This window comes from Octodon degus, unplaced genomic scaffold (assembly GCF_000260255.1).
Source record: "Octodon degus isolate 3935 unplaced genomic scaffold, OctDeg1.0 scaffold00038, whole genome shotgun sequence".
Classification (NCBI taxonomy): domain Eukaryota; kingdom Metazoa; phylum Chordata; class Mammalia; order Rodentia; family Octodontidae; genus Octodon; species Octodon degus.
In genome coordinates, this window is record NW_004524614.1 from 4609414 (window position 1) to 4635288 (window position 25875).

The 25875-nt window shown below is 38.5% G+C and overlaps 1 protein-coding gene across 3 annotated transcripts in view; it reads right to left on the reverse strand.

The window, feature by feature from the left end:
- The window catches only part of Lnx2 (ligand of numb-protein X 2), an 83766-nt gene that overhangs the window by 17548 nt on the left and 40343 nt on the right, over window positions 1-25875 (reverse strand). For all 3 annotated transcript variants that reach the window (XM_023715085.1, XM_023715084.1, XM_023715083.1), the window contains 5 exons: window positions 24672-25180; window positions 12139-12392; window positions 10621-10820; window positions 4372-4740; window positions 994-1134 (listed from right to left, as the gene is read on the reverse strand). In XM_023715085.1, coding sequence (XP_023570853.1) covers window positions 994-1134; window positions 4372-4740; window positions 10621-10820; window positions 12139-12392; window positions 24672-25081 — 1374 coding nt within the window. In that variant the 5' untranslated portion in view covers window positions 25082-25180. The remainder of the gene's footprint in view (window positions 1-993; window positions 1135-4371; window positions 4741-10620; window positions 10821-12138; window positions 12393-24671; window positions 25181-25875) is intronic.

The following is a 25875-nucleotide window of genomic DNA, read 5'->3' on the forward strand; positions in this document are numbered from 1 at the left end:
TTTAAAATTAGAAAAAAAAAATTTAAAAAATAAAAATTAGGAAAAAAAAAGAAATTAAATGCTGAAGCTCTTATTTAGCTTACACTTTCAGAGAACTGAGTATCAAATCGTTTCACTCTCAGCCTACTAGAAGTTGAATTTAAATGAAAGATCAATCAAAGTAAACAAATCAAGAATGCTAAAGTGCCACCCTTTTTGGAGTTTTCGGATTCAAGTAGGATAGCCTCAAAATTCTTAGTGTTGAGAAAAGACCTTGGAATAAACTAAAAACCCCATGACACACTGATTTTGAGGAAGCTCTACAAAGCTCAACATGTGGAGATTTTATTTATTTATTTTTTTATGAGCAGAATATATTTATTGAGAAAGAAAGCTCCTGTTCAAGAGAGGGACAGGAGGGGGGCCCGAGCAGGTTGTTCCCAACATGTGAAGATTTAAAATAATTTAAGATGTGTTTCTCTATGCTATAACAAAATCACATTATAGACTGATCAAAATTTATGATTTACATTTAATATTCATATCTAATTTATTACTGTAGGCAACACACCCAACTGGTATATATAGACTTGCTAATTATGGTCCCACAATTCTTTTTCAATCATATAATCACTTTAGAATTCCTGATTTATTTACTTTGCTTGATCCTTCATTTCAATTCAATTTCTGGTAGGCTTACATTTAAATAAGTAACCCATGATAAATCTCACTTTCAATTAGGACTAAATAAGCAAGACTTTTCTAAAAGAGCATTCATTTCTAGTCAGTCACTTCACAGAGGACCTTGCCAAGAAACTACCTTTGGTAGTTAAGGAAGTAAGATAAAGAAGTCACTTGCTAAGGTGCTAAGACCATCCCAAACATCTCTGTTCATGCTTCCAACATAGAACGGTCTACATTTAAATCTCATACAAAAAGCATTCACTGACATCATATCAGCTTGTAACCAATAACAATACCTCTGAGTCTGCTATAAGGGAAACAAATCCTTACCTTATGTGAGCTTGGTCTGTTGTGAGACAGTGGCTGTGTGTGGTGCTGGCTGCTTCCGTGAGGTCCTGCCTCTCGGACAGTGCTACCGAGCTGGGGTCTCCCTGGTCTAGCAATTGTTAAATTCACCCTCTCTCCACTGGCCTGGAGAAAATACATTATCATTTGTCATTAATGATGCCTATCATTTTAAAGATTACAGGCACTAAAATTTTCTATACATTTCTCAATCACAGTGCCACGCTTCACCTGGCAGAGGGAGGAGAGAGGAAGTTAGTTTCTCACATACATATGCACACACAGACACACACACAGGTACACATGTTTAGATGCTAATTTTACAGGTTCATGACTATCACTTTAAATTTAGGATCCTGTTATTTATCTTAAATACAGATTCATGTCTAGCACATATTAAGTCATTTTATCCTTTTTTAAAGTACAAGTTTTATTTACTTGACACTTGGTCTTGGTCAAGATCACAATCCTCAATTTTCATGTTTCATTTTTTTGTTTGTTTGGTTTTCGTGGTGCGGGGATGGAACCCAGGTCCTTTTGCATGCAAGGCAAGAGCTCTGCCACTGAGCCACACCCCCAGTTCTACAATCCTTCATTTTAATATTAAAGACAGCTTTCAAAAATTGTGATAAAGTAGAAATCTCCTCAATGATTAAAGTCCATGTTAAATAATCATTTTGTTCTTAGTTTTTCAACTGAGAAATAACTGATAGGCAATTTTAATACCCTAATATAAACTGTCTGCTACTCAAGCATTTTATTGTACTAACTAGTTTTACGCAAGCTCTTCAAATTAACCAAAGCATTCTACAAGCAGAGTCTAGGGAGAGTTGAACACAGGGTAGTAACCAAGGAAGAGTGTTTAGAAACGCTGTATTTCAGATTCTGACACTTTGGATCCTTTGTGTAAGCAGTGTACAGGCCATCTTCATTACTATTTAACATCTTATAACTAAAGCCATCATTTCAAATTCACTTGAAAACTTTTTACAAACCTATTAATGGAAATCAATTCTTAATTTTTCCAGATGGCTTGAAAGACAAAATTCTGTGAATGCGACAGAAGCATGCAAAGACTGAATTTAGCACTTCACAGTGCTGAGAACACGTCAGAGGTTTTGTTAAAAATCTAACTTTTTTTTTTAAACAAATCTAGATTTTAACTAAGAAGGCAGAGGCAGGAGGATTATTCGTTTGAGTCCCATTTGGGCAACTCGGCAAGGCCTGTTTCAAATCAAGAGTTGGGGATATAGCTCAGCGGTAGGGCACCCCTGGATTCAAGTCTCAGAATTGCAGAAAACAAAAACAAGATACAGAAAGATAAGATGTTAAATAATAAAATTGGCAATTCATGAGAAGCAAGCTCTGTTGCTGGGAGTACAAAATCGGAATGATCTTTCTGGAGGGAAGGTTAGCAAAATGTCTTTAAGCTAGGAAACAGAACATGGAAGTCTGCCTGCAGGGGATGATGAAGTTACGGTACATGTGCTACCAAATAGCTACTAAGACTCAAGATGCTTAGTCTGCACTTATTTTCATGTAAGATGCCCACAAGATACTGTGGACAAGGAAAAAAACCAGAATTTACAAGATGAGGACATGTCTGTCTTCCCTGCTTGCTTCCTTCCCTCCCTCATAGACAGGGTCTTGCTCTGTAGTCTAGGCTAGCCTTAAACTCACAATCTTCCTGCCTCAGTCTCCTCACTGGAGATTACAGGTGTGTAAAAATGCAGCTAGCTTACATGTGATTTTTATAATACAAAAAACAGTAAGACTTTCTTTTTCAAAAATAATCTTAAATTCAGGAACTTCAGTTTTCTACTGTTTGGGAAAAATTATACTATAAAATATGATATAGCTATTTATATTATCAGGGAAATTTTTGCTTCTACCTATATAGTTATATCTTTCCAATTTTGGCTAGAAATTCAATGTGGACTCTCTATTTGGGAATCTTCTGATCCTCTCATTTCATAAAGCACATGACTTCTATTACAGTCAAATCCCATCAAAGCCTCCCCCTGCCCTGTGCCTTTCTCCTTCCCACCAAACTCCACTCTTGCCAGAAGAACTGGTTGTTTTAACAGTGCAGCAGCTAGCTGACATCCACAGGAATGGGTTCTAACAGTTGCCATCAATGTCATGGAATTTTAAAACACCCAATTTCTTTAAACCTCAAGTCTATCAAACGAGACCAATACCTGAATCTCCTCTCAGTGCAAGAAAAAGAGCTATGGCTTGTGTTTTCACTGTTATTTGATTGTGTTGTAAACACATTGTATCAATCTGATGCTCAATTATACGACTGCCTTATTTCTTCTGTAGCATTCCGTAGTGTTTACTTTAAGAGAAACACCTTTCAGCTTCACTATTATCCCTGCAGGGTATGCCCCATCATTAACTGCCATCACATGCTGCAGAACCACGGATCTGTTCTGCATGGTTTTCCAATTGATCTGTCTGCATGCTCTTTCTAATAACATGCCTTCTTTTAGTACTGACAATCTTCCCATCACAGAGATACTGTAGGACCAATTTTATGATGTGCTCTAAACACTTGAATTCCTTAAAATCTTTTTTGCATAGATGGAGTCCATTTATGTTGCCATGGCTGGTCTTGAACTTCTAGACTCAAGAAATTCTCCCACCTGCTTCTAGAGCAGCTGGGACTATAGGCAGCTGGCTGAGAGAAATTATTCCTAACAAATAAAATATTTTTTTCCTACTTATATGGCTCCTGAAGGGGAATTCTTCATTGCTCACAATCATGGTAACCACAGCTCCTCTGAGACTCACTTTGCTTTTTTTTTTTTTTTTTTTTGTATTTAGGGTCTACAAGGTCTCACTGCGCAAATCAGACTTGTAGTGATCCTCCTGTTTAGAGCATCCCAAGTGCTGGGATTACAGATGCGCGCCACCATGCCCAGTCTTAACTGCCATCTCAGCATGCCCAAGGGGTGGGGCTGGCATGGCAGGCCTGGGGATCGAACCCTAGCCTCTGCGAGTGCCTAAGGAGGTGCTTTAATCCGTTGAGCTATTTGGCTTCACTTTGCTCTTGATAGTGAAGGTGGACATCACTCAGTTATATCCACCTTACAAGGTGGAGCCCAGAGACCAAATAGGAAATAAATATGAAATCGCAGATCCTGCACTGTATTAAAAGTTGGTCTAAAAGTCCACAGACATAGTCTTTAGGAAAAAAAATTCATCAAAACAAGAAAGTCATTGTGTGGCTTTTGAAGAATTTAGGTAGCTATGTCTGATTTTCCAGTTAATGTCAAATGTTGGATGAATTGCGATGCTATGTGCCAATGACAACAAGCACCATTGCGTGGAAATTACAGCTCAGCCTTTGCCATTTACCTGGATGATCTGGGCTGCGAGCTCTGGTGTCCCATGCTTCAGATCATGCCCATTGATGGCCAGCACCCGGTCATTGCTGCAGAGCCTGCCATCCTGGGCTGCCAGTCCCCCTTCCAGCAGGTCAAGGATAAAAACACCTGGCTCATCTGTCCTTCGGACTAATTTAATGCCAAGTTGTTCACCAGAGTCTCGTTTATGAAGAACCACATGGAAAACCTCTTCCCGTGGAGAGCTGCCATCAGAATGGTTGTGTGCTCGGTTGCCAAAGCGTCTCTCTCTGAGCACAGTGAGATGCAGTGTGGTGCAAGGCTGGGAAAGAACAGCTCTGGCATAGTTGTGAGACACATTGCTGATATCATGGTTGTTGACCTACAAAAGCAATTATCAACATTTGACAATTTGTTATTTTCCTAATTTGTAGAAATGTTTGTATGACACTCCCAATGGAAAACAGCACTGTGGAAATGCTACATAATCATTACTTACAAAGGACACCTTTCTAAAGACATTTTAAAATAGTTTCTAGAATTAACTTACAATGTGCAGAATTAGGCAGAAAACAGTAATTAGAATCATAGGTTTTGAAGACAGTCTTGAATTAGAATCCTCAGCACTGCCATTTACTAACAGATCATGTCAGGCAGAACTTCTGAGTGTTTCCTCATCTGTAAAATGTGTTTACCATGTACTTTTTAGGACCAGCATGAGAACGAATAAGTTACATCAGCACAGAGCAACTCCTAATGAAATACTAGTTCTAGTGAAATAGAACTAAAATTCTCCTCAATCCAAAATCTGCTTTTCCAATCAAATATACTTTAAGTCGGAGAAAACAAACTTTTTAAAAGTGGCACATTCCAAGCACACAAGCTTATTTTATTTTATTTTATTTATGTATTTGGAACAGGGTCTCACTACGCAGCTCAGACCAGTAGTGATCCTCCTGTTTTCAGCCTCCCCTGTGCTGGGATTATAGGCGTGCACCCCCATGCCCAGACTTGGTGGCTGGTCAGCATGCCCTGGGGTTGGAACCAGTGCGGCATGTGGTGCTGGGGATAGAACCCTGGTCCCTGTGCTTGCCTAAACAGGCGCTTAGTCTGCTGAGCTGTCTTGCCGGACCTCACAACCTTATTTTAGATGGATGACTTTACTTTAAAGTAGATAATAATGACTTCATTCTACTTCTTTATATAGTCTACACTAAGCATAATTCAATACTCATGTATCATTTACTTATTAAACTTTACAACCTTGAAATAAATATAGTGACTGATCCTTGGACATGTTAAATTGCTTAGGAAATATACTCAGCTTCAATTATTCATCTAGTTCATAAGTATATTTTTATTTCTTACTTATTTTAAGACAGGGTCTTGTTTATATAATTCAGTTTGACCTGAACTCATTACATAGTTCAGGATGGCCTCAAACTTAAAGCGATCCTCCTGCCTCAGCCTCCCAAGTGCTAGAATTACAGGCATGCACCATTACACTCAGCATGAGCAGTTTTAGCATTTATCACAATTCAAATTCTTTTCTGACTTGGTCTGACGTGAACCACATTCTTTGACTATCTGCAGTGGGACAGACTGTGGGTTAGATATTAGTGATCACTTGAAATTCTTTAATCTTTGATATAAATGCATGGCAAGCAAACCCCCCCCCCGGGGGGGGCGTGTGCACTTCATTTCTTACTTATCTGGGATTGACAGTTTTATTTTTAGGGCTTTGTTTTCTGGGATTGACAGCTTTGAACATGACTGATGAATTTTGTTTATTCTAATATTTTACATTCAATCAAATTCATTATGTGTTTGTGTCACACACAAATTTGCTACATGCCCAAGTCTGTAACAACTATGCATTTAGTAGCTATCCAAGATCTTGAAAAAATGTTCATCAACAGAGGGTCAGTTGGACTGGGGAGATAGCCTGGCAAACGTAAGGTCCTAAGTTCAATCCCCAGTACCAAAAACAGACAAACAAACTACAACAAAAACAAAAAACAAAAAAAAACCCCAGAGGGTCAAGACCGGAACTTCCAGGTAGTTTTCAGAAAATCAGGCTGACATGGACACAAAGTCTAATCACTGTTCTGACCATTTAGCTAAAAGCTACCCTTAGGTTCATTTTTTCCACTATATATTTGGGCATATCATAAAGAACTTTATAGAATGTCTGGCTGAAATCTTGTAATACTTGCCAGCCATGGATAACACAGCCTCATATTTTCTTTGTGAAGTAGGCTGAAAAATCTACAATTGGAAAAAGATTCATCCTCCATAGATGCATACTTGCCAATGAAATTCAGAGAAAGTACAGCCTAAATAAAATACCAAGTATTGACTTTGCAAAACTATTGTGGTAAACTCTGTCGCATTTTTGGGCCAAAGGTGCTTTTTCACCAATGCAATCAATACTTTACTCATTATTTTCCTTCAAAGTGAAAAAGCCTAAATTTTTAATGATTCTGATCAAACTAAAGATACTCAGTTTTGGTGGGGTTTTTTTTTTTGTATTTTAGGGAAGGGTCTACAGGGTGTTCACAGAGTCTCACTACTAGATAGAACTTGTAGTGATCCGCCTGTTTACAGCCTGTAAACCCAAGAGCTGGGCTTACAGGCATGTGCCACCACGTTCAGTCTCAACTGCTGCCTCAGCACGCTGCGGGGGTGGGGCCAGCAGACAGGCCCAGGGATCAAACCCCGGGCTCCTGCGCCTGCTTACAGGTACTTTAATCCACTGAGCTATTTGGCTAGCCAAGATACTCAATTTTAGTAATGTTCTACAACTTGTAGTACGTTTAATAAAGCTACTGAAATACACAAAAAAATAGCATTTTCCCTTCCATTACTCAAATGGCTGCATATAAATCTATCTCTGAAGAACACCAAAAGATCCTGAGGTCCTCTGAAAACAGTCTAACAGAATAATATATACATGTGTCTATATCTGCATGTAAATGTAAGGGAACCAATGCTACCGAGTGCTAATTACATAAGGTTTGTTAAAATAAACCCATCACTTAACTCTGCTCTGCAAGTGAACCATCTTACTGTTCCTTGGGGATTTTCAACTTGATTCACTGTATTATTTATCCAGCTTATACAAAGTGGAAGGTAGTAAAAACTGCCACACAGGCATCTTTCCAAGTGTTCTATTTCTGAATGACTGCGAATTCTTCTCTGTAAAGTGGGAGAGTTTATTTATTGGTTCCAATACACCAGTTAAAAGCCAACCAGGAGTCAGGGCCCACAACAGGAGACATTCTTCATGAATTCGTTAGCCAGGAGACATGTTCACACTACTTTTCCGCTTGCACACTAACCCAGAGTATGGACTGTCCTTACTGGAGACATGTCTCCATAAGCAGTAGGAATGCACTGGAATTTATACAGTGTAGATTTTACGACTTAGGATAGTTTTCCCCAAATATGGCTGATTATTTTGGGTATTTTATTTGAGGCATAAAGATTCAGTTGCATTACTAAACAATTCTCCAAAACAAAAGGGTAAAAAGCTCACTGATAATATTTGTAAACAAAAAAAATCCCCAACTCAATGATATTTTAAAAAATACAAATAAAAACAAAGCCTTTGTTTTTACCTTTTCAACTTTAGAAATAAGAATGAGAAATGAATAGAAATGGTAGTCCCCAATGTTGGCATACTAGCAGTAGCACACACAAAAGGCAAAAGTAAGCATTACTTAAATGATGGCTAGAAAGGCTAGATGTGCAAAAATGACAAAACACTATGCAGGCTGCAAAAATGGTTCTTTTGCTCTCATGAACTTGACCACCAAGGTGTCAAGACGTCTGGGAGGGGAAAGAAACCAGCTGTCAGGTTCTCCTGCTCTGTGCAAAATGGGGCAGAAGCTAAGACATGAGGGCAGGTAAGGTCTCCTCCTCAAAGTTTCAGTCTCATACAGCTAGGACAGTGAAATCTGATTTTACATAAACTGGATTAGCTCTGCTTTCCCTATGCCTCTATTTCCTCTTAATATCTGATAACATAACATAACATAACATAACACAACACAACAAAACAAAAATACAGTTTTCATTTTGCCTCAGTCATGCCAGGGGCAATGAAGGAAGGGCTTGGAATTTATGGGCTAATGTGGAAACAATACACCATGACTGGCAGCATACAAGGGGAATGGAAGCCAAACCCAGGAACCTCCAATGGAAAGGTCAATCTCAGCCACCCTGGTGGCCTGCCTCTCATGTCACTCCCAAATCTGAACACTTCAAAAACTAAAACTTCTAGGGCCAGGGAGATAGCTCAGTAGAATAAGTGCATGCCTGACAAGTGCAAGGGCCAGAATTCAATCCCTGGCTCCGTAAAAAAACAAACTAAAACTTCTAATTGTTCCATGTTTTGCTTCAATAAAGGAGATAGCTATTCACAATGGGATGTCACAACAAAATCCAGTCTTCTACTGGTTTATCAAGTGTTTCTTCAGCACTTATTAAATGTGGTGAGAAATTTGTATCACAATCCATACCATAATAATCACCAGAGAAAGATTGTGCACATCTCGGTAAAGTATTTAAACAATTTACTATACTTGATTATGTGACAAAAATCAATGAATGCTATCAGTAACTGCAAGTAATTAAGTAATTAAGGAGGACCCCCCCCCCCCCCCCGGTGTGCATGAATGGATGAACAAAGCTTTCAGGATAAAGGTGGAGAAATCTGGAACACAGGACAAGAACAGACTGAAATGTGGGAAGAGTCATCCACAGGGAAACAAAATGTTGTTTCTGCCTTCCCTCTAGATGGCACATTTCATGAAAACAAGATAGTATTTTCCTTTTAAATGTAGCCCTAGCCTAGTAGTGCAGTGCGTAGAGAAGCCTATGAAATGGACAAACAGGCTAAGCACCAAAGAGAGTGTTACGATTAAGACAGGTTGCATAAGGGACCACAAAGCACAGAAACTTGACTATTAGTCTCAAGTTCCCACTGCTAGAGCCGAATCTCCGCAAGGAAAGCAGGTAACATCTATACTAACTTGGCAGTGATCATGTCAGGTTTTAGAGAGGAGTGATGTGAGGCAGGAATACTTCATGAACTACTCTACTAAATCAGACAATGGTATAATGAAGGTATTGACTAGAAACCTAACAGGAAAATGGAAATAAGAGATATTAGCACATCATAGTGAAAGACTAATCATATTTGAGTTGTTAGAAAACCTATTTTTTTAAAAAAATTATTTATTGGTATAGGGTCTCACTATGCAGCTTGGACTTGTAGTGATCCTCCTGTCTCAGCCTCCCCAGCACTGGGATTCCAGGTGGCACAGTGCACTTGGGGTTCTGGAGCTGGCACGGCATGCAGTACTGGAGATCGAACCTGGGTCCTTGTCTTCATGTAAACTCTAGTCTTATGTGGTACAATCCTTACCACCTCCATCTTCTCAGTCTGAACAAGTACTCTAATAAAATACCTTGTATCACACAAGCTTTTTTCTTTTTTTAATATCTGTTTTTTTTTGTGGAGGAGCAGGTTATTGGAAGTGCAGTGTTAAAATGTTGATGGTGCACTGGGGAGTTGTTGTGAGATGGCTGTTAAGATTTCTGATCCCTCTCTCAGATTCTCTATATACAACATGGGCTAGGGATCTAGCTCAGTGGTAAAGAGTGCTTGTCCAGAGGCCAGAGATATAGCTCAGTGGCACAGCGCTTGCCTGGCAAGCTTGAAGTCCTAAGTTCAATTCCTGGTAACCCTCCACCCCCCAAAAAAGTGCTTTCCAGCATGTGCAGGGAGGGCCTAGGTTCAATCCCAACACCAGGGAGGGAAACACTATCAGTAACTAGTGCTATGTAGCTCTGACTTTTTCTTCTCCTAGATTTTAGTAATCTACTAGTATACAAAAGGATTAATCAGACATGAAGTGAACAAATGAATACAAAAACTAACCCATCGAAGATATTTCAGCCAAAGTAAATGTCATTTGGAATAGCTAGTCATAGAGTACAAGCCAGGAAGAGTCTTGCAAGCCCAGAGAGCCCAGCACTGTATTTCTAGTTACAAGTGGGATTGTAAAGTGAGGCAGGAAATTTGCATTCCAGGAATATGATAAAATGGGAGAAATCACAGATAAACTCATTTTATCTGCATATAAAAATATCAACAAATTTTATAAACTCAGTTTCCATAATATCTGAAATTTCTAAAGTTTAAACTTATAAAAACAAAGCACAAATTAATAGGCATAATAATTAAAACCAATACCTGAAGAATTTGGTCTCCAGCAAGGAGTCTCCCATCTCTGGCGATGATTCCATCCCTGTAGACTTCCTGGATGACAATGTTTATGAGTGGCGTTTCATTGCCACCCACGATGCTAATTCCTAACTGAATGTATGGATTAGATTTGTGGATTTCAATGGTGGTAATTTCTCCTTCTGGTAAACTAAGTGGCTGTTGTATAGCTGCCAAGTTAAAAAATGGGACAGGAAGAACAGATAAACAAGGTTTTACATTCTGAGTCTCTCCGGGTAAATAAGACACCTCACATTAACATGCTGATGATTAATAACTAAACATACCACTGGGTCAGGAGTAGAATGACAAAAACACAACAAAGCACTATGTTAAAATTGGTTAGTTTGGCATGGTGGCTCCAGGCATGCTGTAATCCTAAGACCTGGCAGGCTGAGGCAGGAGGATCATGACTTTGAAGCTAGGCTAGGCTATAAAATAAGATCACAGCCAGCCCAGATCATCTAGTGCTAGCCTGTCTTAGAAAAAAAAATCCAAAGGTCATCCATAAGTAGCTAATAAATCATTACAACCTGTCTTATCAGTGGGATGACATAGTGATCTGATGAACACTGACACAGAGTTATCTTGTTTTTGCCCCATAAGACAGGTAAAGTCTGAATGAAGAAAAAAGTATAAACAGTGCTGGGTAGCAGAAAGTAAATCTTTGGTATACAAACTCACAAGTGCTGAGAAAGTAGCTAATATCAAGGTACAGAAAAGAGGTGGATCTGGAACTAAGTCTCAGGAGAAAGAAAAGGTCATGTCCATAGCAGTAAAAACTTGAATATGTTAAAGGAATCTGTGAGAGTAAAATGACTTCTGAAAAGTACCTGGGCCAATTACCAACATGTGGCCAAGACTCATGACTAGAGGCTCTGTCTGTTTCCTAGCAGGGTGGGCAGACAGAACAGCAGCTGCACCAGAGTATGATGTTACGCAGCCCGCTCGGGGAGTCGGAGACTGTATTTCCAGTCACCTGCTGGCTGTATGAATTTGATCATTTTATTTCAAGCTTCAGCTTTCTTGTGTTTTAAAGACAGCCTAAAGTTGTTGTGTTTAATTCATTAGTTCATAGAATGTGCTTATTAGCACAGTATCTGACACGATATTAGCACTTAATTTGAGCTATTATTTTTGTTTTGGTTGTTCTTGATGACGCTGATTTTACATGAGGAGATTTTGCATGTTCATGTTTCTGAACACATACACATGAATACTGTAGCAAGAAGTAACGACTAGCAATTCACAGACTTCAACAGAAAAGGGATGAGGAAGGATCACCTTCCTCCATGGAAAGACTTGTGTTTTATTTCTAAAATGCACATATCTATTTGTACATCTATTTCTGTTAGATATACAGAAGAGGGTGAAATGATGTAATATCTCAAAGTGATTTTTAAAAAGAGGACAAAGGTACATGTTGGAGGCCTACAGGGAAGGAAGGCAACAGAGGAGGTGCACAAGAAGGATGTGAACTGCACATACTGTCGGCTCCGGCGCTCTCCTCGAAGGCAGGGTTGTCCAGGCCAGGCTCCTCAGAACAGATGGGAAGACACGCTAACGTTGAGTTCCGCTCGGTGGGTCCTGTGCCTGTCCCCAGCCCTGAACAGTCGGTGTCTGGGGACAAAATACCTGGAGGATCTATTACAGTGGATCCACTTTCATTTTCAATCTCCATCTGAGTTTTATTAGTTTTCCTTTCCTCTAGGGCAATTCTCCGATGAGAAGCTCCAGGACATCTATAAAGAGTAGTTTCCGGATGATTTGAGAAGGAAAAAAAGGAGGGTGTGAATTAATAGCTTATACCTCAAAACAAGAATAACAATGGCTTCTATGCAAAAAGAACCTAGAAGTACTCACAAGTAGTGTGTAATTCTGACCCTAATCTCTACTCATAATAACACCTTACCATTCTACACAGCCAAATCCAAAACAAAAAGTCTTGCCATATACAGTGATTTGGTAAATACCTCAAAGAATACTTCAGCAAAAAAAAAAAAAAAAAAAATCATATTCAGGTATATAACCATCACCAGAAGACATCCCAACAGCTGTTTTTGTACTGCAAGAATGATTCTGAAAGTCACATTATGTCACCCTCTTTACACATGAACTGTCGCAAGCACAGGAGCGACAATTAGCAGTCTTCTTCCATCATGAATGGTTTATCTTTAGACCTTGAGTAGCTATGATGCCGCCTTACTCACTCTCTGTGGCCACATTACGCTTCATTCTTTAGTAGATCCCGGTACATCTGAAACCTTACAACTTGCAGTATGGCACAGGAAAGAGCCAAGTAAGTTCTGACAGACACATCAGACAAAAATACACAACAGTCTCTCACGCTGTAAAATCAGAATGTGTAATGGCATTACAGATGTAAAATTGAAGAATAAATTCAAAGTATACTTGGGGAATACAACCACAAAGAACAGTGAACGTACTTGTTTTTATTTACTTAAGTGAACAGGAAGAGCAAAAAAGAGCTTATTTAAATTAAAAACCAATGAAAGGGCTGGCTAAATAGCTGGAAGGGCCAGTCAAATAGCTCAGTGGATTAAAGCAGGGGCCAGGAGTTAGAACCCCCATGCTGGCTCTGCCCCTGGGGCGCACTGAGATGGCAATTGAGACTGGGTGTAGTGGTGCGTGCCTGTAATTCCAGCACTTGGGAGGCTGTAAACAGGAGGATCACTATGAGTCCAATCTATGCAGTGAGACCCTGTACACTCTGTCCTAAAATACACACCCCCCCAAAAAAAGGTTTGAATAAAAGCTTTAGGGCTGGGGAGATAGCTCAGTACCATAAGTGCCTGCTTGGCAAGCACAAGGTCTCAAGCTTGATCCCTGGTACCACATGCCATGCCGGGCATGCTGTGCCAACCTGAAACCAGGCACAGTGGCACATGTGTGTAATCCAGTGTTAGGGAGGCTGAGACAGGAGGATCACTACAAATCTGAGTGTGTAGCGAGACCCTGTATCAAATAAGATAGGAAAGAAAGAAAGAATGAAAGGTAGGTAGATTAAATAAAAGCTTTATACAACAGACACTAAGAGTGATGTTCAGGTACCATCTCCTTGTCCTTGACTGGAAAAAGTGACCACTAATGCCCAGTTTGAAGAGCAGGAGGCAGACGTGGGATTGTCCAAGAAGAGCTACGCCTACCCTTTGGAGGGGTGGGTGGCCATAGCCCACAAGCTGAGTGTTGCAGCCCTTCAAACGACAGTATTTTAAAAATCCAACACTTTAAACAAAATGAAACACAGAATTTGATATAATTAAAACTGAAGGGCTGGCGAGATAGCTCAGCAGACTAAGCACCTGCTTAGGCAAGCACAGAGACCAAGGTTTGATCCCTGGCACCACATGCTGCACTGGCCCTGTCCCAGGGAAGACTGAGCTGGCCACCAAGATGGGACATGGTGGCACATACCTGCAGTCCCAGTGTCGGGGAAGCTGAAAACAGGAGGATCACTATGAGCCCAAACTGCATAGTGAGACCCTGTACCAGATACATACATATATACATGCATACATATATAAAATAAACTGAAAGCTACCCCAACCATAAAAATAGGTTTTCCTGCATGAAGTAAACCTTTAAATTTTATATTTCATGTTCTTGAAAAGATTGCTCAAAATTCCTCTATTCACTTTTTTCCTTCACTTCTTGTTTTCTGTGTAGCTTTCTTGTTTTCTGTGTAGCTTAACACAGCAGGGGACAACAGATTTTCCCTTCTGCATCGTTGTGCAGCACATCAGAGAATGTTCTGGCAAAGATCTGACAAATATTTGTGAAAATGAGATAATGGAAAATGTTACTTTTGTCAACTAATCCAACTGAATTAGAAATCCATTTTCACAATGTTACTCTAACAACAAAAAAATCTTGAGGCAAAAATTAGACCATGAAAATACTGGGACTGAAAAGATAAAGATCTCATCTCAGAAATATCAGATGGGTAAAAAACTAGTCTTCAAAGTAAAAACATAGATCAGGAACAGGAAATGAAAAGTAAATATAAAATGTGAACATCTGGGAATTAGCTAACAACTGTATCCTCTTCCACCTTCCCTGACTAAATAATTGCAGGCCTATTTAATAGTGTTATTACATATATAAATCAACTTTAAATAAAGTTGATAGAGAGGTGAAGAAACAAGAAAACTTGTATTCCCAATAGGTCATCAAACTGCTAACAAGAATGGGAAACTGTCAATATGAACAGGAAATACATTAAAAATGATCTCATCCAGGATGACAGGAGTAAGATGAAGCTTTGGGCCACCTGGGGAGACTGGACTCATAGTGATCCTCCTATTTTCGGCCTCCCAAGTGCTGAGATTTACAGGCGCTCGCCACCATGCCCAGCCTCAGTGCGCCCAGGGGGTGGGGTCGGCACAGCACAAAACTGTATATTTTCAATACATGAATTGTATAATATGTGACATATAAAATAAAGATACATTAAAAACTGATAGGAATGAGCAGATCAGGGCAGGCTTGGGTGGAGGAAAGGACATGACCAAGAGAGAGCTCCGAGCCATAATCCTTCAAGTTTTTAACACTTGGAACTGAGAGACAGGAAAATAAAAACAAACAAACACCAAACCTAGTATCTATGGGGTGCACATTCTGAGTCAGTCACTGTGAACTGACCTCTATACAGCATTTCACTGTATCTTCAAAACCCCTTTATTGTTCTTACAAGTGGGAAACTCTGAGGCATAACTCACTAAGCCAATACACACAACTATTTAATTGCATAGTCCAAATTCATACAAATTCTGGTCACTTTTCAAAGGTTTGTGTCCTTTTCTTTTCTACCATACTAAATTCACTGATGTGAAATTTTTTTTTCCTTAAGCTTTACAAAAACATAAATTGGATTTGTTCTACAGACTTGTTCCTACAAACACAATCATAGAATGTTAGAGCTGGAAGGGCTTAGTGATCATTAAATAAACAAACCAAACCAAAATCTTATGCATCATTAGAAACAGAACACAAGCTGTGACTGGCACCAGAGGAACAACTTGGTTTATGTAAGCACGTAATTTTGTGTAGCAGACTAGTAGACAGGTATTTAAAACAAGAGAATAGAAGGGCATGTAATACTTAATCAGAACAGGGTAGGCATGTGTAGAGACTGCGCAAGAACAAATGGTGCTCTGAGGCTGCCCAAGGCAAAGATTTTACTTCCCCAGGGAGGGAGCTCTAGATGCAGGATGTTTTAAAACTTAAAAAAAAAAAAGGACTCATGCAGTAGGCAAAGGCCAAACTGAAGAATTCTTCCTTTCCTCCTGAAGGCTATGTATCTATTTCCATTATTTTAGCCTCCTTTGTGGAAAAAATGTACTTAAGAACTAGGATGATTTATGCTATCTCAGCAGCACTTCCCTTTTAACAACCACATATAACACAATTCATATTAGGACACGTGTGGTATAGCAGAACACACTACATTGTTAAGAGAAGTGTTAGTAGTGGTGTGGTGGCAGTGACATAGCACACATGAAATAAACTAATGTGTACTAGGCACCACAAGCCAGGGCTCAGTGGAACGCAAAGACTATGAGCATCCGTAGCGTCAAGAAGAATGATAAAAATAGGGAGTTAACTACACAAAAATCAATTCATTTGATGTCAGCAAAAATGGCATAGTGAACATATCACAACAGCCTCTCTTTCATATAAGCAATAGAAAGACCACAAAAAAATCATCAAATTATTTCTAATCTAAAAATTAGTCAAAGGATTATAGTAGTTCAAAATACATATTTAATCACTTAACAGTTGACAGGATAGCACATTTGTTTACCAATTGACTAACCCAATCATTGCTCAAGCAGATGTCATCTCAACCAGTTAATTCTTGTACTGAACAAATTTGATAAAATTATTTTTATATTTCCTTTTATATTATCTTATAAAAGTTAATGAAAAATGCAATTTTTGGTCATCCTGTATATAAATAACGGCACTGGTAAATAGATAAGAAAACTGGCAGAGCTCAGGGAGAACACAGAGGCTAGTGGCACTTGGACATAGCCTATGGCTGTCACAGCTGCCCAGAGCCACGGTAGACTGGAAAAGCAGGCAGTGAAAGCCAGGAATCCTGCGGCCACCAGAGAAGCAGATTAAAGCACCTCCAAACCCACATGTTCAGAGCACTCAACACTCTCAACCTGTCTACTGGTTCCCTGAAGACTCCATTTTCAAGGATGTCTGACTCAGCCTATTCTAAGTCAGCTTTTTCACTTGGGGGCATTTGTTGAAGAAACAAGCAAATACAAAAACAGGGAGTTTAAGATTGTAGAGGAAGGGGCTGGAGAGATGGCTCAGTGGTCTAAAGCACCTACTTGGAACAAGCTTGCCAAAGCACAGGAACTGCGGTTCGATCCCCCAGCACCACATGCCAGCCAGTCCCGCCCCCTGGTGGGCTGAGCTGGCCACACACACAATAAATAAATGTATAAATAAATAATTATAAAAAAATATTTAAAGATTGTAGAGGAAGACAAAAGCCTAACTAAAAGTTTAAGAAAAGGTAGGGAATGAAATGTCCACAAAAGTTCACACAAATCCAGGGCTCTGTGCACATGCAGGAAGACCGAGGAGGGCACTAAGCTTGCTCTCCTGGCTAATGCTAAAGCTCTGAGGCCAGAGATAAAGCCTTGGCAGAATGGTCTGAGTGCTGAAGGTGCGGTGTGTCCCGCTGTACACACTGAGCCCCTCAGGAAGCTTGGGAGATTTACCAGTTTCAGGCATTAAAGGAATCCTCTGGTTAATCATTAGCTTAGCAAAGAACTAAGATTCTATAGAATTAGTTCAAAAAGTCACTCAGCAAACAATACTGGCAAAGCAACAATAAATGTTGAACAGGGAAAGAAGATAATTAACCGAACAGCTAAGATCTGTCATCTGAAGTTTCAGGGTTCAACACAAAATTAAGAGATGTGCAAAACACCAAGTGAGGTCCATATCCAGGAAAAAAAGTCATCAACAGACTGTCCCCCAAAAAGCAGAGACACTGATTTATCATGACTCAAATCAGCAATTTTGAATATGTTCAAGATCTAAGGCAAAATACAAGACTATATTTCACCAAAAAGAAAGTATCAATAAAGAAACATAAGCAATAATAGAGAACTGAATAGAAATTTTAGTGTAAAAAGTACAGTGAATGAAAATTCACTAGAAAAGTTCAATAACAGATTTGAACAAGAAGGTTCAACAAATTTGAAAATAAGTTAATTAAAATTAACCAGCCTTAGGAACAGAAAGAAAAATAAAGTAGGAAAAAAGCAAACCTCAGGTCCAGTGAAACATCGAGTATTTGTCTGTCTTTCTTTCCTTCAAGTCTCATAATAAGGCAAAAGAACAGGAAAAAATATTTGAGGAAACAATGGGCGAAACCACCAAACTTGATGAAAAATATTCATCTACATATCCAAGAGGCTTAACAAACTCCACATGAGAAAACCAGCAGGTAGCAGGATCCACAGAGATACCTCATGATCAAATTGATGAGACAAAGACAAAGAATCTTAAAAACAGCGCACACACACACACACACACACACACACACAATTCCCCACATGGAAAAGACCCTTGCTAAGATCCTACCGATTTCTCTTTGGAAATCATGTAAGTTAGATAGCAATGAATGATACAATATAAGTTCTAATAATAAAAAAAAATTTGAAAGTAGAGCGAGAGAAACAGTAACCAAAATGTCTATATCTAGTAAAATATACTTCAAAACTAAAGGTCAAATTAATACATTACAAAGAGCTTATTGCCAGTAGACTAGCCTTTAAGAAATTAAAAGACATCCTTTAGGCTGATGTAAAGGAATACTGGATATAGTTGTAATCTAAACCCATGTGGAGAAATAAAGATGACCAATGAAGGCAGATAAGTAGAAAAAGATAGCATAATAGTCCTTCCTTTTGTTTGCAACTTCTTCCTGATTTTAAAAAAACTATATAAAGGAGTGATCAACTTTTTTAGAGCTTTCAATAATGCGGGCTGTGACACGTGTGCTATAGACTTGCCACCGCTGATATAAAGCAAGGATGATAATCCTTTGTCAACCAGCATATAATATATAAATGGATAATTTATGTAACAGTAACAGTGTGAAGATGGGGAGAGGACTGAAATACAATCACATGCCACTTAACAAGGGGAAAATGTCTGAGGAATGTAGCATTAAGTGGTTTTAGTGTTATGTAAACATCACACAACTCCACATAGAGCAGCAGTTCAATCACCTTCTGGATCAATCAAGAAACATGACAAATGAGATATACGTTGCTGATGGCATACATAGAGTATGGTTTTAGTAAACTTTTTACTTAGGAGTTTACATTAAAATAATGACAAATATCACAAGGACGTAAAGCAGTAGCACCATGGTTATTATGTACTGTACATAATTGTACATCGGATACTTTAGTGTAAGATTGGCAATGTAGTTTAATGTTTACACCAACATGACTAAACGCATTTATACCAATATCACTAATTAGTGTTACACTAGGATGGTACAGCAGCTAATTCACCAGCCAGTAGTAATTTTTCAGTTTCATTATAATCCTATGAAAATACTGCTATACATGCAGTCTGTTAACCAAAATTGATGCAATGCACTATCATACATGTGAAGTTTTTGTATTTTATTTGTGATGGGTAATTTTACTTGTCAACGTGAGTGGGAACAAAGTTCACAGACTGGCAGTGTCTAGGTATATGTGAGAGTGTTCCTACATGAGTGGCCCGAGTCAGTAAACTAAGCTAACCACATAGCAGACTGTCCTCACCAGTGTATGAGCACCAAGCGATCTACTGAGGGCCTGAAGGGCAGCAGAGGAGGACACCATCTTTTCCCTGCATCAGTGCTTGAGGCCAGACATCTCATTTTTTAACTTTTCCTACCCTAAAGTTGGGATGTATACTATTGGCTTGCCTGAGTCTCAGACCTTCATAATTAAATTCATTTACATTATTGACACTCCTAAGTTTCCAGCTTGTAGGCAGCATATTGTGGGACTATTTAGCCTCCATAATCTTGAGTGAATTCCTTATAATAAATTTCACATTAGTTCCGTTTCTCTGGAGAACCCTAATACCCTAGAGAAATTCAGCTCCTATTCATTTGAACCAGGTTCTTATTTATTTATTATATATTTGGTACAACATTTCACTACGCAGCGTGGTGCTCCGTCTTCAGTCTCCCCAGCGCCAGGATTACAGGTGTGCACCACCACATTGGGACTTGGTGGCCGGCTCAGTGCACTCAGGGGCGGGGCCAGGGATTTAACCCTGGTCCTGAGCTTTTCTAACGAACCAGGCTCTTATAAATTACAATGTTAACTGCAGTCTCAGGATGACCACTAAGAAACTAATTTTAATTTAAAAATGTAGACACAAATTTTACCTTATCAGTAATTAAATACATTACACAGATTAAAAGACACTGACTGGCAGGATGGGTTAAAAAACAAAACATGATCCCTTTATACGGTATGCTGTCTAAAAGAGTCATAAGTTTGATTTAAAGATACAAATAGCCCAAAGCTCAAAAGTAAAACATGGAAAAATATATGTCACACAAATGCAAACAGTAAAAAAAAAAAAAAGAGCTAAGGTGTGCATACTAGTTTCAAAGAAAACAGATTTTAGGACAAAAAATTTTTCTAGTGACAAAGAATATTTTATAATGATAAAAAAGGCTCAACCCATCAAGAAGATTTAACAATTATACACACAAATGTAACAAGCAACAGAACTTTGAAATACACTGACATTAAAGTGAAAAACAGTCAATTCAACAATAATGCAGGCTTCAACACTCCATTTTCAATAATGGGTAGAATATCTAGACAAAAGAAAAAGACAACAGACTTTAACAACACTATAAGACCAGCAACTCTAAAAGATATCCACAGAACACTCCACCCATAAATAGCAGAATGCACGTTCTCAAGAACAATGGAACATTTGACAGGATAAATCATGCAGTAATCTATTTTTTTAAAAAACCTCAATAAAATTTTAAGGATTGACTAATACACATTATGTTCTCCAATAACAGTTAACTCAAAATGCATCAAAGTCCTAAATGTAGGGAATAAAATTGTAAAACTCTTAGAAGAAAACAGGTTCAAATCTTTGTGACCTTCAATTAGTCAATGATTTCTTAAACAGCACAAGACAAGACAAAATAAACTGGATTTCATAAAAATTAGTTTGTCCTTCAAAGGACCCTGAAAATGAAAAGATAGTGATGAAAAGTTAGCAAAACAAAAATTTCAGTGAAAAGTCTTTTTACATGTTGAGACGTTTTTAGTTCATCATATTGCTGTTTTTCTCAAAAAATTCTTTATCTTGCCATAATGCAGGACAAAAATGTACAATTTAACAACAAAAAAAATCAACATTTATAATTACCATAAACTTTAAATGCTAAAACGTTGAGAATGTTGGTTTGGGGGTGAAAGGTACAGAGAGTGGAAGGAATTTTCTCTGACTGATGTTGACTGGTAGAACTTTACAAAGTAATGGTTAAAATGTCACACAGTGTATACAGCAGAACATACGGAATATTTTAAAGGTTTTGTTTTTCCATTTAAAACTGGATATTGCTTATGCTTTTAAAAATTCTTTAGTCTTACCAATGTATAATGAGTTATTAGCAGCAATTTTATTTTAACACATTCATTTTTCATAAATATTTTACTTTTATCTATAGAGGAAAAGTCAGCTCTTCTCAAACTCAACTTTTTTTTTTTTTTAAATGTATTTAGTGCAGGATTTACAGGGTCTACAGGGTCTCACTGTGTAGATTGGACCGGTAGTGATCCTGTTTACAGTCTTTCAAACACTGGGATTATAGGCATGTGCCACCAGGCCCAGTCTCAATTGCCATGTCACTGTGCTCCGGGGATGGGGCTGGCACAGCAGGCCCAGGGATAGAAACCCTGGCCCCTGTGTCTGCCTAACCAGGCACTTTTAATCTACCAAGCTCTCTGGCTGGCCCTTCAAACTCAAATTTTTAAAAAGAATGTCATTTAAGCTGAATGTGGTGGCACATGTCTGTCATCCTGGCAGCCTCGGAGGCTGAGGCAGGATTATCACAAGTCACGGCTGGGGATGCAGCTCAGTGGGAAGACCCTGGGCTCAATCTCCACTATGAGAGAGAGGGAGGAAAAAAAGAAGTCAAATGTCCAGTGCTGGAGAGAAAAAAAAATTTCGCTCAACTTGGAAAGGCAATCTCATACCTGAAATGACCAAATTTATGCAAACTCCTGCTAATGTGTCATTTCTACCAATAGCTAAGACTGCCAATCCCTAAAAATCCAAAGACAAAGGCATGTAATAGCCATGTATACAATGAGTCATTGTTCATTATATATTTTTGTTTTTCAGTACTTGGGAATGAACTCAGGACCCTGCACTTGCCAGGCAGGCACTTATTCTATTGAGCTATCTCCCTAGCCTTTATAATGATTTATTGTTGCTGATGTTCAGATTCTTAAACTTCAATGAAATTTACAGAAAAAATTTAGCAATTTCTAACAAGAACGTGGGCAAAGATGCCACAATCACACTGCTCATATTCCGTGCCTCACAATATCATTCCACTAGTTTGTGTTGCTTTGGTACTATGATCACAAGGTGAAGTTGATGCTTCCTGGGTCTGGGTGGGTCTATGACTGTTTCCAACAGAGTACTTTCAGCAGAAGAGATGCCGTGTGACTGCAAGATTACATCACACCAAGTCATGCAGATTCTTTCTTGTTCCTGAACAGTGAGTCATCAAGTAAGAACTTTAAACACCCTGAGGCCACCATGCTGGAAGGGCCACCTGTATGGTCCCTTGACAAGCCCTGGCTGAGCTCATACTTCTAGTCACCCCACCAAGAAGTTAGGCACATGCATGAAGAATAAGCCATCTGGGAAAGACACACTCTAGTTCCAAATGCTATGGTCCCTAGCTGTCAGCAATTCCTAGCAATGGCCCAGATATACTTCAGAGAAGCCATCCCTCCTGTGTCCTAGCTGAACTTCTGACTTGCAGAATCAAATGCCTATTTAATTTATTTATTTTTTTATTTTATTTTATTTATTTATTTTTTGGCAGAACCAGGGATTGAACTCAGGCCCTTGTACTTGCCAGGGAAGCACTTATTCCACTGAGCCATCTCCCTGGCTCTTCAAATGCCTATTTTATGTAACTATCTGAGGGGGCTAATTTCTCAGCAATGGGTAACCAGAATGTAAGTTACCCAATAAACTGACAAGCATTAGATGAACGTCAACTTTGGGCAATGCAAAGAGTGGTAAGGACCTGGCCCTGGCCTTAGAGGACTTTCAACCTGGCAGTGAATTCTAATTTGCTGCCAGCTTGCCAAGACTATTTAGCAGGAAGAACAGTAAGTAGCACACAGTAGATAATAAATATCTGCTGAACAAATGTAGAAAGAATTGTATTAATTAGAGTTAAGTGCTGGGTAATAAACACACAAATTTCAGTATTTTGATTGAAATGAGGGAAAAGTATGACTACTATCATATATATTCAAAGAAAATATAAAAATCATGCTACAATTTAATATTTTGTATGTGTACACTTGGAAATCAACTCTTAGATGTTCATATTGGACAATTAACCACCTTTCCCAATCACCTAGCTTTTCATTGTAACTTTTGTATTATGGGTCTATGATGCTTTGGAAATTATGAGTAATCCAAATTTTAATAAGCACATCTAGAGAAACAACTTTCAAAAGGACATAACTGCTTAGCCTTCACCAGCCTATAAATGAGTGCTTGCAATGCCCAAGTCTTTACAGTGCCATAAGAGAAAATACTACTAGTGTCTTTCAACTGCACGCTGAAGTCTCCCGTGAGTGTTAACTGAACATTACTCAAAATGTGTTAAATATTTATCACATTGGTCTCCAAATCATAAGTATTGAACTAAGATTTTATTTGGTTCCTCTAAACCCCATAACTGCTAATTAATAAAAGGATAACATGAGATAAATTTTATACCCTAAAAGATAAGTTCTACTGACAGAAATAAGCCTAAGCTATTTTTCATCTGTAACTACACTTGATCTAGATGAGCATATTCCAAATTCTGCCACCACTTTCCAGAAAGTCTCTGCAGGATGGTCAGATTCTAAGCCTCTTGGTGACAGAGGATACCCAAAATATAAGGCTACATTACACACACATTTTCAGGAATCTACCTACCATACTCTTTCTTAACCCCAACTATTAGACAACACCACATTTTAGAGTTCAGCAGTTTCTCTACAAACGGTTTAATATATCATTTTTTTCTTTCTCGTATGTCTTAGTTATTTCTAATGAATATGATGAAATGTCTTTATCCCAACCTAGAAATAAAATGGCCTGCTTATTCCTATGTTTATGAAGTTCTGACTACCACATGCCATAGCTTCACCACCTCAGGCTAGCAACTAAATAAAAGGAAATTTACGTGTACAGTTTTTAAATTGTCAAACTTCCCTTAAAAAGTCCATTATTATAGTGTATTACCTACTGAATTAAATTTCATTACAGAAACAAAAAATATTAATGGGTATTTAACAGTATTTCCTTGGCCAGGTGCAGGCCTGTACTTCCAGGTTTTGCAAGGCTGAGACAGGAAGTTTGCAAATTGGAAGTCCCATCTGGGCAACTTAGCAAGACCTCAGCAAAACATAAAAAGGGCTTGGGATCTAACTTAGTGGAAAGACCCTGGGTTCCATTTCCAGTACTAGAATTGGCCACAATCAACCAAGTGATGGTACTTCATTACTATAGCTGTAATAAACCATAACATTGAATGCTGTTCCATATAACTTATTTTTTTGTGTCTTTTGTATTATTTGTCTATTTATTTATTGATGCCCTGGTATATTTCTAATAAAGTGTTTATTCACTGGAGGAACCTTTCTATAAAATCTAGTTACTCCTTTTTTTTCTGTATTGCTTACCTGTTTTTAAGATGTGCCTCCAAATCACAGCGCTGCATCACATCTTGACACACTGAAGAAAATGGACACAAAACTAATAATTTGTCTAGAAGTTTATGAACTAGAATGCTAGACTTCTTACACGACTTGAAGTGAAGTCTTTTCCGGTCCAATGGACAAAAATCCTTCTCTTGTAAAAAGTTTCGGAGGCACTTGTAGCAGAATGTGTGTCCACAAGGTGTGTCCAGTGGCTGCAACAGGGGCTGAAGGCAAATGTGGCAGACAAGGTCGTCATCCACCTCATCCTGGTAGTTGTACAAGTGGTTTTCTCTGGTCCAGTGCTGCTGGCCACATTCAAAGCACAGGGGGTTTAGGGATGAGGAAGAGGAGGTCTGCTCCACAGATACCATCTCATCACTTGTTGTTCCCATTCTGGATCAAACTGACAGAGTTTCTGTATCCTCATATGTTAAAGGTTTGGTTTCCTTTAATGGATAGAGATGTATCTGACTAAGCCACGGTCCTTTTTTCTAGATAAACACAGACAAGCAAAATTAGTATCTATTAAGACAAGTTAAAGTGTCAACATATTATTGCAGCTTAATTTTCCAGGTAAAAGAATTAAAATTTAGGCAACCCAGTTAATGGTCAACAAAGAAAAACTAAATTGCTGGGTAGAGCTAGGAATTGTTTATGCTGTCAAGATCCTAATGAGAAAAAAACTTGTGCTTAAAGGAAAAGACATTAACATAAAAAGAACTGACTTGTATTGCTAACTGAAACTTTTAAGTACTTCACTGTTCAAATTAAATTTGAAACATAATTAATTTCTACAATGTACAAACAGTAGAATTTATGAAATATTATGTAACATATTTGCATTTGTCATCCCAATCACAACTGTGCTGCTCAATAATCTTATGCATTTACATTATTAAGTCAAAGACAGGGTCTTAAAAATGTAGTTTCAAAGATAATTCAAGGTTCAATAAAATTGACCTTTGCTGCGCAGAACATAGAAATGGTAAGATTTCAAAATCCTATACGTACTCCACTTTCATTTGGTCTTGCTTATCAGTCAGGCTATGTGTGTGTATGCATGTGTATGTCCTCAACAACACAACACTAGTCCTGTTCTCAAATTTAGTGTAAGCCTTGCAGGAAATGTCGCCCTCATATAAGGGCTTCCATCTTTCCAGATGCTCAGGCACTGAGGGGTTAAAAA